Here is a 15,806-nt window from a genome sequence, read left to right as displayed (position 1 = left end):
GAGGTGGGCAAAGAGGTCAGAGGGGTGAGAGAGGTGGGCAGAGAGGTCAGAGAGGTGAGAGAGGTGGGCAAAGGTCAGAGAGGTGAGAGAGGTGGGCAGAGAGGTCAGAGAGGTGAGAGAGGTGGGCAAAGAGGTCAGAGAGGTGAGAGAGGTGGGCAGAGAGGTGAGAGGTGGGCAAAGAGGTCAGAGAGGTGAGAGAGGTGGGCAGAGAGGTCAGAGAGGTGAGAGAGGTGGGCAGAGAGGTCAGAGAGGTGAGAGAGGTGGGCAAAGAGGTGAGAGAGATGAGAGAGGTGGGCAAAGAGGTCAGAGAGGTGAGAGAGGTGGGCAAAGAGGTCAGAGAGGTGAGAGAGGTGGGCAAAGAGGTCAGAGAGGTGGGCAGAGAGGTGAGAGAGGTGGGCAGAGAGGTCAGAGAGGTGAGAGAGGTGGGCAGAGAGGTGAGAGAGGTCAGAGAGGTGAGAGAGGTGGGCAGAGAGGTCAGAGAGGTGAGAGAGGTGGGCAAAGAGGTCAGAGAGGTGAGAGAGGTGGGCAAAGAGGTCAGAGAGGTGAGAGAGGTGGGCAGAGAGGTGAGAGAGGTGGGCAGAGAGGTCAGAGAGGTGAGAGAGGTGGGCATGGAGCCTGTCAAAGGGTTGGTCATCAGAGAGAGGGAGGCAGAACTGTTGTCTCTAATGAAGTCCGGGCCATCATCGTTGATCATGTGGTGAACCGAGGCCTTACTATGGCAGAGGCTGCCAGATTAGTTGATCCAAATCTAAAAAGATCAACTGTCAATTCTATCATCCGAACTTTTCGCCAAGAAAACCGGTAAGTGTGGAGGACGTATACTACAGTATTACATTTACAGTAAATTGTAATGCATGTAAATTCATCAGACATGTTACAGTATTGGTACAGTTTGATTTATTGACAGTATACTCTGTTCTATGCTTAGAATTGACAGAAAACCCCATAGTGGTGGCCGCGGCCGTGTGCTGACCGATCAGCAAGAGTTGGCAGTGGTGGAAATTGTGAGGGCCAGGAATGATATACGGCTGTCAGAAATAAAGCAGGCAATTGAGGAGAACAATGACACCTTTGCCAATGTGGCATCCATCAGCCTACCAACAGTAGGCCGCCTTTTGAAGAGGCACCAGGTATCAATTAAACAAATTTACCTGGTGCCTTTTGAGAGAAACAATGACCGGGTGAAACAACTAAGGGCTGAGTATGTTCAGGTACAGCACTATATATTGTATTACTGTTACTATTTGATGCATCACTTATGTCATATGTATATGGAACAACACTGTAAAAAGAACTAACCAAAATATATTTTTTAGAGGGTTATGGTGCTTGACGCTGATGTGAACCATCACAAGTACATTTTTGTTGATGAAGCGGGCTTTAACCTGGCCAAAACTCGTCGCCGTGGACGAACATCATCGGCCAACGGGCCACAGTCCAAGTGCCTGGACAACGTGGAGGAAACATCTCCATGTGCGCAGCTATCTCTGAAGATGGTGTCGTAGGACGTAGGCCATTACTTGGCTCCTATAATGCTGCACATCTTATTGAGTTTCTCAATGAAATTGAGCCGGCCTGTCAAGGTGAAAGGGTCACCTATATAATTGTGTGGGACAATGTCAGGTTCCACCATGCAGAGGTAGTTCAAGCATGGTTTCAGGCCCATCCCCGAATCATGACCCTCTACCTGCCTCCATACTCTCCTTTCCTCAACCCTATTGAGGAATTTTTTTCAGCATGGAGGTGGAAGGTCTATGATCGCCGACCCCTTGAGCGTGCCACCCTCCTTCAGGCCATGGATGAAGCATGTGATGACATCAGTGTAGACCAATGTCAAGCATGGATTCGTCACGCCAAAAGGTTTTTCCCAAGGTGCATGAACAATGATAACATTCATTGTGATGTGGACGAGAATCTATGGCCAAATGCTCAAGACAGGCTTGATCCAAATTAATGTAATGTGTGCACTAAATGTTATGTTTTGTTCTCATTACGTTACATTTCATTATAGAAAGTATACCTATGTTACAATTACTGTATATCTGAAAAATAAAAACTAATTTGCTCAAATGATTGTAGAGGATTTCTTCATTGATCCTTCACTTGATATACACATAGGATGGGTATTTTGGAAATTACAGATTATGTAAATGTTGGGTAATGTAAGTGTATTGCCTAATGTGAAAACTGTGTAATCTGTCTTTTATAGTACTGTAGCATATTAATTTTAGCACTTCTAAGGCCGATTTGAAACATGTATCTTGCATTGTTTGCTGTTGGATGAACTGATTGTTAAAAGTACTAAACTGAAAGAAGATCATACTGTTGTGTTTCGGTGATTAAACCAAATGTTCTCATTACATATTACAATAATCTTGTGTTTGAAACAATGATTATGTGGACTGAAAACATGTGCAACTGACTAAAAGCATTATATCATGTTTTGAAAGAATGACTAGCTGCGTTACAAGTGTGATCAGTTTTGATTTTTGTACTAAGAGTTTTGAAAATGTACACCTTACTTGTGAAAATAGTACCAAAGCGAATAAAAAAAACTGTAACATCAGTTTATTCCTCACACAAACCTATTGAAGTCTTGAAATACCTTTAAAGTGACTTTATCCCTTATAAGCAGCATTAGGGGGAAAAAATAGGAAACAGAATTAAGTTTAGTTGATTTTCTGTTTTTAAAAGCTCAGGAGTCCATTTGAGTGTCACCCATTGTGTGTGTGTGTGTGTGTGTGTGTGTGTGTGTGTGTGTGTGTGTGTGTGTGTGTGTGTGTGTGTGTGTGTGTGTGTGTGTGTGTGTGTGTGTGTGTGTGTGTGTGTGTGTGTGTGTGTGTGTGTGTGTGTGTGTGTGTGTCAGGGATGGAAATTAACTTTTTTGTCCACCGGCCACTGTGGCTGGTGGATTTCAAAATCTACCAGCCACTCAATGTTTTTACCAGCCACTTTCTTGTTTTTAACCGACAATATGTAACTGCATATGAAAATTAATACTACAAGATCTACAATACTTAAGCAGTTTATTTAATCTCAAGTGTCAATGAAATACTGACATTTTCTCTTTCTCTCTTATACACACACAAACCATGAACTGATATACATTTCATTAAATGAGTAGGGCAGATTAAAAAAAAAAAAACTAACATTCGTCCACCCATGCTCCCCACTCCCAGTCCAATTTACTCCTGCTCATCAGAATCAGATTCTGAAGTTTCAGAGGTGCTCTCCTGAGCGTTCTTCTTCCCCTCCATGAACTCTGGCCTTCTAGGCCGGATGCTAGCCTGATGCCAGAGCTGGATAGCAGGGGTGGGGTCATAATTCTCAATAGAGGGACTGGATAGCTGGACAGTCTGTAGGTCACAGAGGCTTCTTGATGTAAGACGGGACCTCCAGTCACTTTTCACTAACTTCATTTGATTGAAGCCTCTTTCACAGTCTGCAGTAGAGGCTGGTATGGTGAGAATGAGGTCAACCAGGCTGAGGATGTCCGGGCACTGCGGTTGCAAAGACCTGTTGATTTCTGGCCAGGATTTCATGTGGAGACTCTCTCCCATCTCATACAGTCTGGTCTTGAGAATGGTCCACTGATCTGGGATGAGCTCAACAGCGACCCCGAGGATGTCAGGATGCTCTGGAAGTGTGTAGTTAATTCCTCCACTTCTGATTCACCAAATTCTGAAAAGAGACAGACACAATGAAACAACATTGAGTTATATGCTTTCATGACTTTGTAGATGAAATGTTATGTATGAACCTAAACCACATACCTTTAGAGCGATCTGCGTCAGGCCAGCTGTTCAGATTCACTAACTTTGTAGCTTGGAGAATCCCTATGGTCATGTCGGTGAAGCGACTTTGCAGACTCTGGCAGAGTTTGTCGAGCAGCTCACACTTGGCCTTCATGACATGGTTTAGGGCGCTGTCATCATTCTCGTGCTGCTTCATACAGGCTTTTAGCTTGGGCCCAGGTCTGTGGTACATTTACATTAGTAAGATATTCAGCTAAGCAGCAAACACATTAACACAACTTTTCAGTTCTCACTCTGACACTCACTGGGTTTTGTATTTTGTGAGCACTGTTTGGGTGGCTGTCAGGCAGCTGTGTACTTCAGCCACTGTGATAGCTGAGGTTTGAAGAGTCAGAGAGAGGCTGCTGAGGTGAGTCAGGCTATCATGCATGAAGTTGCAAAACATGAAAAATGCTGGATCCCGGCAGGTTTGGAAGTAGTGGCGTGCTTTGCTCTTCTGCACTGCATTCACCCCTTCAGCATCTGGTGACTGAATCTTTATACAAAATCCGCAAATCAATAAAGAAAAGTCATTAGTCAATTTATAATTTTTATATATAAGTGTTTTATAAGTGTTAGTTTGATTTATTAAATTACACTGAACAAATTCCTGACAGTAAACGGACCTAACCTTTTAACTTAACATTCAAGTTGTCTACACTGTTATTTAGCCTACCTGGTCTAGGTGCTTGGTAAGTCCCTGGTAACCCCTCAAAAAATGGTCAATGGCCCTGAAGAGGTGAGAAACCCACCTGGTGCCTCCAACCCTAGTTGGTACAAGAGGATTCTGGCCCAGAATCTTGAAGCTGTGCTTTAGGTTTGCCCTGTTGAGAGCACTTTTACAATAGAATGTATGCAGCCCTGACAGCACATCTTCAATCTGTTTTGCCATAGAGCAGCTCTTAATGGCATCCTTGAAAGCTAGTTCCAGAAGGTGTGCCATACAGTGAATACCCAGGACGTGCATGTTACTTCCTCTCAGCCTGCTCACTACTCCTTTACATGTCCCTGTCATCACCGACGCACCATCAGTTGCACATACCACCAACTTGGCCTGCCACTCTTCTCCACAGACCTCCCTCATCATGTTATCTATTGCCTGAGCGATGTTCTCACCGTCTGCTTTCTCCACATCCTGTATCCCTACAAAGTGGACCTCCACCTTGCCTCGGTTGCACAAGCGGGTATACAGCATTTCCTGTTCCATCACGGCAGTGTCAGTAGACCCGTCAGACATAATGGAGAGGAATTTCGCTGTCGCTATCTTTGACTGAAGGGTCTTCCTCTCAGCTGCAGCTATGTGCTTAATAAACACCCTGGCTTGCTTCCGATTCACGTATGTGCTACCTGTGCTAATTCCCTTTTTCTCATCTAATCTATAAAATGAAAAAATAAACAATGAAAAGTAAATTTAGAAGTAAATATCGTACCATAGCACTAACGTTATAGGCTACTTTATGCATATAAACTAGCCTAGCTACTGAGGCGCTATATTCTTCTGACCTTATTCAGCATTTAATCTAAAATCTACTATTCAACATTTCATAGACAAAAAAATAAAAATAAAGACTTACTTGCATTGCCATTCGTAATCTTGAAATGGCCTTCCTTTTTTCGCGATTGCGTGGGCATTCCTAAACAGTATCATCATCTTATCCAACTGGGCCGTCTTCAGGCTGGTAAGTGCCTTCATGGCAGCCGTATTCTCCGGGGCTGCTTTTCCCTGTGCTCTCTTTTTTACCTGGATGTGGCATTTGGATGATTCGTGGTCTTTTATGGCTTCCAGTTTTAGGTTTTTAGTCCCAACAATGAAACTATTCGTTTTGGCATCTTCTGAAGCGTGTTGACGACATACCGAGCAGAACATTGTCAGACTTGTCTCGTCGTAAACCAACCAATCGCGGGACTCCCCATTGTCTGCTTTTCTCCATCGTTCTTTAAAAAAACGTTTTTTGACCTTCGCCTCTTTGTCCACTTGCTCCTCCTGAGTTGTTTTCTCTGCGGACCTCTTAACGCCTGCGATGTAACGCCACATTTTTTTTGAAGGTGTGCAACCTCTAAAAGTGTCCGCCGTCGGGGTGAAACAGTATGCTATTTTTTTTTAAATCAGGGGTGCTAATTTCCATCCCTGGTGTGTGTGTGTGTGTGTGTGTGTGTGTGTGTGTGTGTGTGTGTGTGTGTGTGTGTGTGTGTGTGTGTGTGTGTGTGTGTGTGTGTGTGTGTGTGTGTGTGTGTGTGTGTGCACGCGCAAATTGATCTGTTACTTTACTCATTGTCTCTGAACTCAGGGGATGTCCATCTGAGTTAGCCTCCCTCTGCCACAAATCAATACATTCCCCCTAACAGAGGCACACACCTACTCACATTTACACACACATGCACAGTTCCTGTTAACATCACCGCATGGTGGACAGACACTTTTAGGGAAAAATCCCAACACACCCAGTAGACTGAAAGATTATGGGGACTACAAAACAATAGGCTTATAACTAACGGGGACAATCAAATATTTATATATTATAGATTTAATTAAATAGATGTATACCCCCTGCCTAACTAATGCACAGGGGAAATAAAAATAGTAGCAAGATCACCTTTTTTAAAAGAAGCACTACACTATAAAATGTGTATATGGACAATTGTGAGGAGCTATTTCATCTAGATCTGAGTCTTGAACAGTTTACACAAGTACAAAATTTGGGCCATAAATAAATGTATTTCTGTCTTTTACAACAAATGTTCTGATTATCAAAATGTTCAAGGCTACTTGACAATGCTTAATAGGCTGATTTATGTGATTTGTTTCTAAGTAATAAACATAAATTAACATTTAATGATCAAAATGTACAAAATAATGGGTAAAACGGCTGCAAATATTCAAAAGTATTTCAGTTTAACAGATTAAAAAGAGTATTTTCTTTAGAGAGATATAACTAAATTTAAAACCTAATCTTTAAAACCTGCATGCAAGGTTAATTTTATGTTAGATAATAGTTTATAATAATAATAATAATTCGTTACATTTAAATGGCGCTTTTTTCTGGGTACTCAAAGCGCTTTACATAGAAGGGGGAATCTCCTCAACCACCACCAATGTGCAGCATCCACCTGGATGATGCGACGGCAGCCATATTGCGCCAGAACGCCCACTACACACCAGCTTACTGGTGGAGAGGAGACAGTGATGAAGACAATCAGTATGTTTGGGGATGATTAGGTGGCCATGGAGAGAGGCCACTGGGCAAATTTGGCCAGGATGCCGGGGTTAAACTCCTGCTCTTTTTTCCAAAGGACATCCTGGGATCTTTAATGACCACAGAGAGTCAGGACCTCGGTTTAACGTCTCATCCGAAGACCGGATAATATACAATATTATCTAATGGTTTATCGAAACAAAGGGTTGCACTTTATATTAAGGTGACATTATTACACAAATAAGTACTGACTAATTTTAATTAACTACATGTACTTACAGTACTATAGGGTTAAGGTTAGGGTTACGTTTTGGTTTAGGGTTGGTTGCTTGCAATTATGCATAATTTATTGTTAGTACTTGTAACAAATGTCACCTTAAAATAAAATGTAACCAAACAAAACAAAGTGTACCGTATTTGTGGAGTGCCAAAACTGACTTACGTTGGTGTAACCTAATATAATCAGGTCAATTGAATCATATTATTAATTTTGAGAAAATGAAGGTGAATTTAAACAAATTTACACATTAACTATATTAGTAGGTTATTTAAAATAAATGTTTTTTTTTTTTGGTATGCCACTGCCAGGAGTATTTTTCTGTATCACTGAACAGGCTCTTTTCCAAGTTCTGTCTCAATACTGTGTGCACAAACCATGAAGCAAAGATTACCCTGATTGTGTCTATGGCTTTCAAAAGACCATGAAGAGGGTCAGTGGGGAATTTCACCCTCTGTGCTGTATACTAAAATATGGAAAGTCAGGCTGGCGGAGGAGAAAGGGTCTTGAAGAGATCTTCTCTTTAAGCGCAGGTCTGCCAGGACTCTGGTCCCAGCGGTACTCAAAGCCAGGCGCTGGAAGACAGGGTGCCTATTGAAGCTAGAATTCAGGAGTGCATCAGGAACTAAAATGTCACCCATGGGCAGTTGTCTCAAAAGTTGAATGCTGAAAAAACAGGAAGGGAGGACATAAAAAGGGAAGGGGGAAAAAACAAGTAAAAGTAGTCCTGTTTTTCTTTCTTTAGAGGTGTATACGTCTCCCTAGACTTTTCTTTTATATTCACTTTCATTAATTCTACTGCTTATGGTGACCAGGAAGTGATGGCTCACAAAATCACCCCTTCCCTCTTTTTGAATAAGTCTCTCCGCAAACAGAGGCATAGGCCGAGATAAACAAGTTTTCAGACATAAATATTTTAGCATTTAATTAGAAAGTGGTGACATACAAACAGCACCGAGAGAGCTGAGCAGGTACAAAGTCAAATGCAAATTGGTCTTAGAAAAAAACAAGGTAAAGAAAATTTCATTCTCACAAAGACATCCTGAGCAATTGAATCTAGCGAGCAAAAGCTAAACGCTGACAAAACATGCAAATGGAAAATAAAGTTACAATGCAATCTGATCTCTGCATTACAAACATTTTCCAAGTCTGTTCAAGGAAACTTCATGAAGATTTGAAACGGTAACTTGTTCTTTAAAAGTAAGTTCAAGCTATCATATTTGACAAGACTTTGGAGTAAAATTGCATTAAACAATTGTACATGTTGTAATCAATGTTTCGTGGAATGACACTCAGGAAATATTCATGGTACCTTCTTTAGCAAATCAAAAGACTTTGAGGTGCTTTCTGCGTGTCAATCATTTTCCATATTCGCAAGGCCGATATATTGGAAGCATGAAGCTATGTGTGCCAGTGTAGTTTTTGTTAAGTGAGCAGGTTAAGTATTGTTAGGTAAAACTATAACTGTCACCCAACTTTTTTGAGCATATATCTAAACTTAATTAGATGTAATTCATTAATGCTTTGGAATACAGACCTAAGGTTGATAGAAGTTATAGAACTTTAAATTTACTGTAAAGCAAATGTACTTAACTAACATAGGATTTATAACTAGGATTCTGCATCATGAGAGAAGAGAAAAATATGCACAGCGCAAGATTTATTAAGGCTCAAGACGTCCTAATAAAATCAAAATTGCTTTATTTTTTTACCCTTTCCCGATCCCAGGGTGGTGAGCTTATTTTATTGTTGTTTCTGAATCTTTTGTAGTTATTACTGTCACCATTAGGCTTCTTTGGACTTTCTGTTTGTTTTGATTTGCCACGTGTGTTCTCCGTCTGAGTTTCCCGCCACCAATCTGTATCCATGGACACTGATCACCTCCCTCACAGCTGCCTGTCATTTTGTAATCATCTTCACTGTGTATTTAGTTCCTGCCTGTCTTCACTTCATTGTCCGGTATTGTTTGTGTGTTACACTTTGTTTCGTGTTCACACACTGTTGCACCCGTTTGCCTGTCTACCTGTCTTTTGAATTAAACTCGTTTGGATTATACCTCTTCTCCTGTCCTTCCTGAACCACCCCGTGACAATTACGCTATGTGTAATTAGCGTCTAAATGTTACACAGTTATTTACCCATGATTATACGCGCATTTTGGGTTCTATTGCAAAGCGAAAGTGTTTTAAATATGTTTGTTAGTGTATTTTGAGATATTTGGAGCTTAAGCGAATGTTTAAGAGTTTATATCAAACAACTCTGATCTTGCTGAATCATAATGTGAAACTTATTGATCATAATGTGATTGGCCCATAGCCTAATAGCCATCTAAGTGGAATAACTTGCGTTAATTTTGTAATCTGATTATATGTTGTTTATCTTTGTTTTTCGGTTTAACCACATACACCAGAATTCAATTCCACAATAATGTATAACAATACTGCTTCAATGCAATGACTGTAAAGTGTGAGTTCTGCACAAAGGAAAGTAAAGGAATGAAACAGCATGCATGCTAATGTTATCTTTGTTGGTAACAATGGCCACGCCCATGTTGTAGGCTACTAGTTCATTTTGATAAAAATCAAGGGAACGAGTTGTTTGGCCCTTCGATTGCAGCTGGTTCAAAATGGCCCTGTTAGACTATTGACCAGTATGAGAAAGAGGGTCAGCTTCAAGGCCCTTTTAATAATTTTTAAAATTTGAAATGGTCTCGCGCCCTCCTATCTGTCAGATCTTAATATTCCACACCAGCCAGTAAAGAATCTGAGATCGGCAGATACATTATTGCTCCAGGTACAGCGGTCCCGACTCAAGTGAAAAGGTGATCGCGCCTTTTCGATAGCAGGTCCTAGGTTGTGGAATATCTTGCCGCTTGCCATCCGCTCTGTCCCCTCTCTGCCCTCTTTTAAAACAGCTGTGAAGAAGCACTTTTATAGTTTGGCATTTGACTCTGACCCAGGAGAGAGTTAAATTTTAATTTTATGTTGTTGTGTTTTGAATTCTCTGTGTTTGGATTTATCGATGCCTTTGTACAGCACTTTGGGCTGCACTTGAGGCAGTAGAAATGTGCTTTATAAAAAAACTAAACTCTTAATAAAACTCGATTTAATAAAACGAGGGGAAGTATTATTATATTGTCCGCATATTATATGGTTTTATTGCACACCTTCCACTCAATCAGTATAAATAATTCTTAATTAACACTACTGTGTGAAAGTCAATTGTTGGCTTGTCGTATGACAATACGGTTTTGCTGGTGTTTGTGGTAACAACAGGAGATATGTGTTAAACAATTGCTAAACCTGGCCGAATAATGGCTAACCGGGAAACTAGAAGCCTAAGCAGATTGAGAATATTAAAAATTTCCAAGCTGTTGAAACAGAATACAATCAAGATTGAAAGACCGTTTTAGCGTCTCCTTTCAAGGCCTTTGTTGCATCAGCTTTGACTATAACCTTGACTACATGCCGGCTTGAATTTCAATGAGTAAGAAAAAAATTATAGTTTGTGTTATGTTGGGAATGTTGAGTTATTTTGATATTCCATCTGTATTCCCTCATGAGAGGGTCACATACATACCTTTTGTACGTGAACTAATATATCATCCTTTCTGTCACACACCCGCCTCTCTTCGTTAGGAAGAGCACTCGGAAGCTCCGGTAGCCCATTTTTCCCCCTGAGCGGAGACAGCGTGAGGCAGTTTGTCCTCAACAGCAACCTGGAAAGACTCTCTGTGGGAGAGAAAAGAAAGTGCGCATTTCAGGTAATGGCTGTGAAAAGAGAGAAAAAAAGTAACAGAAATGGAGGAGGGGGAAATTGGGGAAAGGAAGTGAGAGAGGAGTGCTAATCTGGGCAGAGGGAAAGCAATTTCATAGGCAGAGTGTTTGGAAAGATGTTTTTCACAGCAATGAATCCATTTTAGAAACATCTGCAACATGAGAGTTGACATTTCTGCTGATTGGCATTTAACAAGTGCTTAAAGCGCACTTGGTTTTCTTTTCAGTCTCGTTCCATTTCCTGCTGCACAGGCTAGTTAGTGAGACTAAAAGCAGAAACCCAGAGAGAGAGAGAGAGAGAGAGAGAGAGAGAGACCTTTCTGAAACCCTTTTTTTCTGTTGAGAGAGAGAGAGAGAGGTCAATTTAAGTGACACCTTAAAGTGATAGTTTACTCAAAAATGAATTCTTCATGTCATTGCAAACCGTCTTATATGGGGAACAAAATGAGAATTTTTCAGGAATGTCCTAGCCGTTTTTTCCATGAAATAACAATGAATGGGTACTGGAGCTTTCAAGCACCAAAAGGGACACAAAAGCATTAAACTGGCCCGTATGACTGATGTGAGAAATTCTGCTCATGTTCATGTTCAAGTTCATGAGAGAAACAATGTCCAATTTGTGCACGAATCATTGACTGAAAAGATCATACTCAAAAGAGCAATTGGCTCATGAATCATACACAGCTTATTCTCTCATAATTTCTCACAATCCTTTGATGGATGTCAAGAATTTAAATTTTTGGATGAACTCCTATTCCTAATTTTATGAAGGTGGTGAATCACAAATGGGGCCAAACTGAACCATTTTGAACAATTTATCATATGAGCTCCAACTTAAAAGAGAATTCTATCATCCATTTTTTAAAGACAATTTTCACTGGTAATTCATTAAGTTAGTTAGTCTATCATAGTTACAGTCTATCACAGTTTATCATATTTCAAATGTTTCACTGTTAATTTTAAGGAATATCAATGCTATTTTCAACCTACAGTAATTGGCATATACTGCATCTGTGGCATACTCTCAATTACTCAAGACAATTTTGACTCTTCTCTCTGTGTGTGTAAATGAACAGGAAATGTTTTTTTTTTTTTATTATAGTAAATACACTTATTTAATTATAACCATACCATTTAAACAATTAGCTTGAAACTGGTGTGATAGAACCATTTTTTCGATCATTTAGCTCATATTACAGTAAACATATTGTGGTTGCTTGTGCAGCTAAAAAGGAGGAATACAGTATGTGTTCTAACTGCATTTGCATCACCATATCCCTTTTTGAAAATCTTACCCTCAGAAATGATGTCAGTAATTCCTCCACTTAATAAAAGCTGTGGCACATCAAAACGGACAATGCAAACTTTATAGATAAAGTGAAGATTTTCACATTTCTAATTTGAATCTCTCCAGTCTGCTTGTCTGCTAGAAGCTTCCATTAGTTTATTACCGTAAAAGCATTTCTTATTTGTTAATGCACACTGAGGGACAAATCAAAATTATTGTCTGTGGGATTTGGAAGCATATCACTTTTAAGGTGAAAATAACCTACAATATTCCTTTCATTTTCCCAATTAAATGGGTTTTATAAACGTATTTTAGTCATTGTATGTCATCAGCTAAATCAGTCTGTGCCATCTAACAGTTAATCCCTCTTTCCAGTTCTAATGTCTGTCTGAGGCTTTCAGAGAGTGACTGACATTTCCACTTTTTTTGTTGAATCCATGTGTGTGTGTCAGTGTCAGTTAAATCGGACATGTTCCACCCCTGTGATGGCTGACAGTGTTTGACAGACACAGAGGGTCAACCCAAGGGCAAAATCAATAACTCAACTTTTCAATTCCTCCCAGACAAAGTATTAATATAACAACAGAGCTTTTGAGGACAAGATGATAGCCCCTGGATATCCTCATTGAGCAATCTACTCAAAACTATTCAGTTAAAAATAAATACAGCAGCGATTACAGATTAGTAATTACACCTAACAGACTTTCTACTGATTATATTTAATTAACCAGCAGACAGATTGGGTTATTTAAACAAGAATAGATTTGAAGCTTTTAGATATGAATCTGTTCTTTTAAATCTTATATGAAACCTGCTAATTTACTGGGAGGCACGACAAGATGATTATTTCAATTATTTCAATTCAGGATCCCCAGTGGATATCATCAAATTCCTTTATCCAAATCTCAGAAATACCAAGCTGAGTATATGTTTCAGAAAACAGATGGTGATGCAGATTGAATGAGTCAACGGATAACCTCTCCATCCCTCTTTTAGATCCCATGGCAAAAGGATGCCTGTGGGCTGAGGGTTAATCTGGAGAGAAATAATAAAAAAGAGCTCTAAGGACATTTTACTGCCTTAATTCTCATAATCAGTGAGTGATTACTTCATATGCTTAGCCAGAGGCTATTCCATATCTTAAATAGAGGAAGCTGAACTAGTAGAGTTTTTGGCACAGAGCTTTAACCTGCATCAAATGTCCATCTAAATATTTATTTATTTGTTTATTTTATTTCATTTTATTTGCCCTGTTGTCATGGCACTTAATATTACCCAGTAATAGGCTTTGTGACCTATTGTGAAGAACTATCACCTGCTTTCTATTCATTGATTGGTAGTTTAACTTACGCGTTGCAACAATGGATGCATTTGGCAAAGGTGGACACATTTTTTTTTCTGTCATGAAAACTCTCAGAGTGTTTGGCACGGTAACGGATATGACATGTTGATATGTTTGGTCTTCGCAGAATAGATCTGTTACGCTGCTGCTGCTGTTGGTTATTGCTTCTGCTGTTGCAGAGCAAATATGGGACTTGCTACTGCCAATTCATACAAGACACGCTGCTGTGAGCAAGTAAGACATGCTGCTGCTGTACAATATAGCGTACAAGAATTACCCGTCGCAGATCTGTACAGGTGGAGCTGGGGAAGGTGGAGGGTTTCTGAGAGCACTGTGCAACTGCAACTGCAAAGCTGACCAAGTATTTGAAGGTTGAGCAGCGAGCTCATTGGCTACTGATACAACAAGAACCAATCAGCTGTGGATGATGTGATTGCAAGCAGATTGAGTTAAAGATCAGTCATCTAAAGTTTCATGACAGAACTTTGTATTTCTATTGCACAAATGAAAGTATAACAAAAATATATAATTTTTTTTATTAAAAAAGGCTTTATTTTGTTGAATTAAATACAAGTACAATAAAAAAGTATGCTAATTTAGTCTGATAGAATTGTCTTCACCGCACAATGTGATGTTGACAACTGTATCTACCAGACATAAGTAAATGCAATATATTATAAAAGAGTTAATATCCGTTATCAAATGTACCACAAAAGTATGAGTCATGTTGATAACATACACTATAAGTGGTAAAATGGTTGGAGTGTAACCAACTGTTAACTGCTGTTTATTATAGTCATTAGAGGTGCTACAAATTGAGGTTATTTCCGTGGCACATGATTTTGCAGTTGCAGTGACATTTACTGAAATGTCTAAAATGCATTTAAAATAGTCTCCATTTCACTTCCAGTAAGAACAGATAAGAGAGAGACAGCAAGGTGACTTTCAGCTTTAGGAGCGACAGATAACCCATTAAAACCTGTTGAAAGAGAGAGATAGAGGAAGTGAGGGAAGCACAGAAAGAGATAATGCTAATAGTTTGGTGTCATGCAAAGACATTTCCGGCTTCAGATCACATGGACTTAAAGCTTGAGAATGGTAAAATGTCTTAGATATACTGCTGCCTATGGTCCTGCCCATCAGACAAAATGTCAGAAATGGTTTCCAAGCACTGTAGTATTTTTCTTCTGTTGGTTTTCATCATTGTTAGTTTGGCTGTATTGAGTTAATCAGACAGACAGGCTCCCCCCTCCGGTGCCAGACGAGGTCAGGACACAAACTGCAGTTCACAGCTGTGAATCAACTAATCAACTATCACACTGGAGAGAGAACTGAACGAAAAATTAACTATTCCTACTTAAACTGTGTCAAATCCCAATGCATATACCACACAAAAAGTCAATCCACTTTCCCGCTGAAAAGACCAGCACAAAATGTAATGCTGTTCCAGACTGGTTAATGCTTTTCAGCAATCATATGATTTGGATTTTTTTCGATTAAGACGAACTGCAAGTGCTCTGTTAGTGCTGTTCATTTAAATAAGTGTGAACGCTGCCATCCGAATCCTAGTGTACCAAATAAACGAACAGTGGCACACCTTTTCAGGGGGTCTTGGTCCACTTGCAAACAAACTCTGGTCCACAAACAAACAAATTCGACTGAAAAGTAAACACAACATGGACCAAAGACACTTAAACGAAACATAAAACAGGACATGATGTCACAAGATGTGACCCTATAATGACAGAATGCTCAAACATATTTGGTTCCCTTTCGTTGTCACTCCGAGTTACGTCGGATGACGACGAATGGGGTTTCGCTTAGAACACCTATCGACTTCGAGTATTACAAAACGAGCCAATAGCAAAGAAATGCCATGGGTCTGCGGAATTTGCATAGCGTATCTCCGCCTTACCTCGTATAAAAGGAGGACGCCGGCAACATGCAGATATGTTTTCGCTTCGGAGCCAAGAGTATTTCTTCACTCCACAGTCATCTCTGACTTCGCTCTACGAGACGAGCTTCTCTCTCCGGTGTTGGTGTGACGGCGATCTGCAGCGAGCTCACAGTGCCTGCTGATCTGTGCAGTGATCTGCCAGTGTGTGTGTGTGTCTCCCTGTGTGCTTCAACATCGCT

General features: G+C 40.1%; 1 protein-coding gene across 2 annotated transcripts; it reads right to left on the bottom strand.

The window, feature by feature from the left end:
• Nucleotides 1–3,009: 3,009 nt before the first annotated feature.
• LOC143702636 (zinc finger protein 862-like) lies at nt 3,010–6,053 on the bottom strand. 2 transcript variants are annotated; one of them, XM_077196689.1, is made up of 4 exons: nt 5,369–6,053; nt 4,061–4,290; nt 3,774–3,976; nt 3,010–3,681 (listed from the first exon to the last, which is right to left on the bottom strand). In XM_077196689.1, exons 1-4 carry the CDS (start codon nt 5,378–5,380, stop codon nt 3,539–3,541), a joined length of 588 nt encoding a protein of 195 aa, XP_077052804.1. In that variant the 5' UTR covers nt 5,381–6,053; the 3' UTR covers nt 3,010–3,538. The 2 variants fall into 2 exon arrangements, with proteins under 2 accessions (XP_077052804.1, XP_077052803.1); XM_077196688.1 differs by lacking the exon at nt 5,369–6,053 and adding an exon at nt 4,471–5,326.
• Between the last annotated feature and the right edge of the window lie 9,753 nt (nt 6,054–15,806).

This window comes from Siphateles boraxobius, unplaced genomic scaffold, assembly GCF_051911475.1.
Source record: "Siphateles boraxobius isolate OS27281-9 unplaced genomic scaffold, OSU_SipBor_1 35, whole genome shotgun sequence".
NCBI lineage: Eukaryota > Metazoa > Chordata > Actinopteri > Cypriniformes > Leuciscidae > Siphateles > Siphateles boraxobius.
Note: the sequence above shows the minus strand (reverse complement) of the source record. Positions and strands in the feature narration are given on the sequence as shown.

Bases quoted from the DNA above. Each gene is read 5' to 3' on its own strand.
- LOC143702636 (XM_077196688.1), bottom strand. From the start codon at position 5,031: ATGTCTGACGGGTCTACTGACACTGCCGTGATGGAACAGGAAATGCTG. The intron at 4,291-4,470 runs GTAGGCTAAATA...TTTTGTATAAAG, and splicing joins TTACCAAGCACCTAGACCAG to ATTCAGTCACCAGATGCTGA. The intron at 3,682-3,773 runs GTATGTGGTTTA...GTCTCTTTTCAG, and splicing joins TGACGCAGATCGCTCTAAAG to AATTTGGTGAATCAGAAGTG.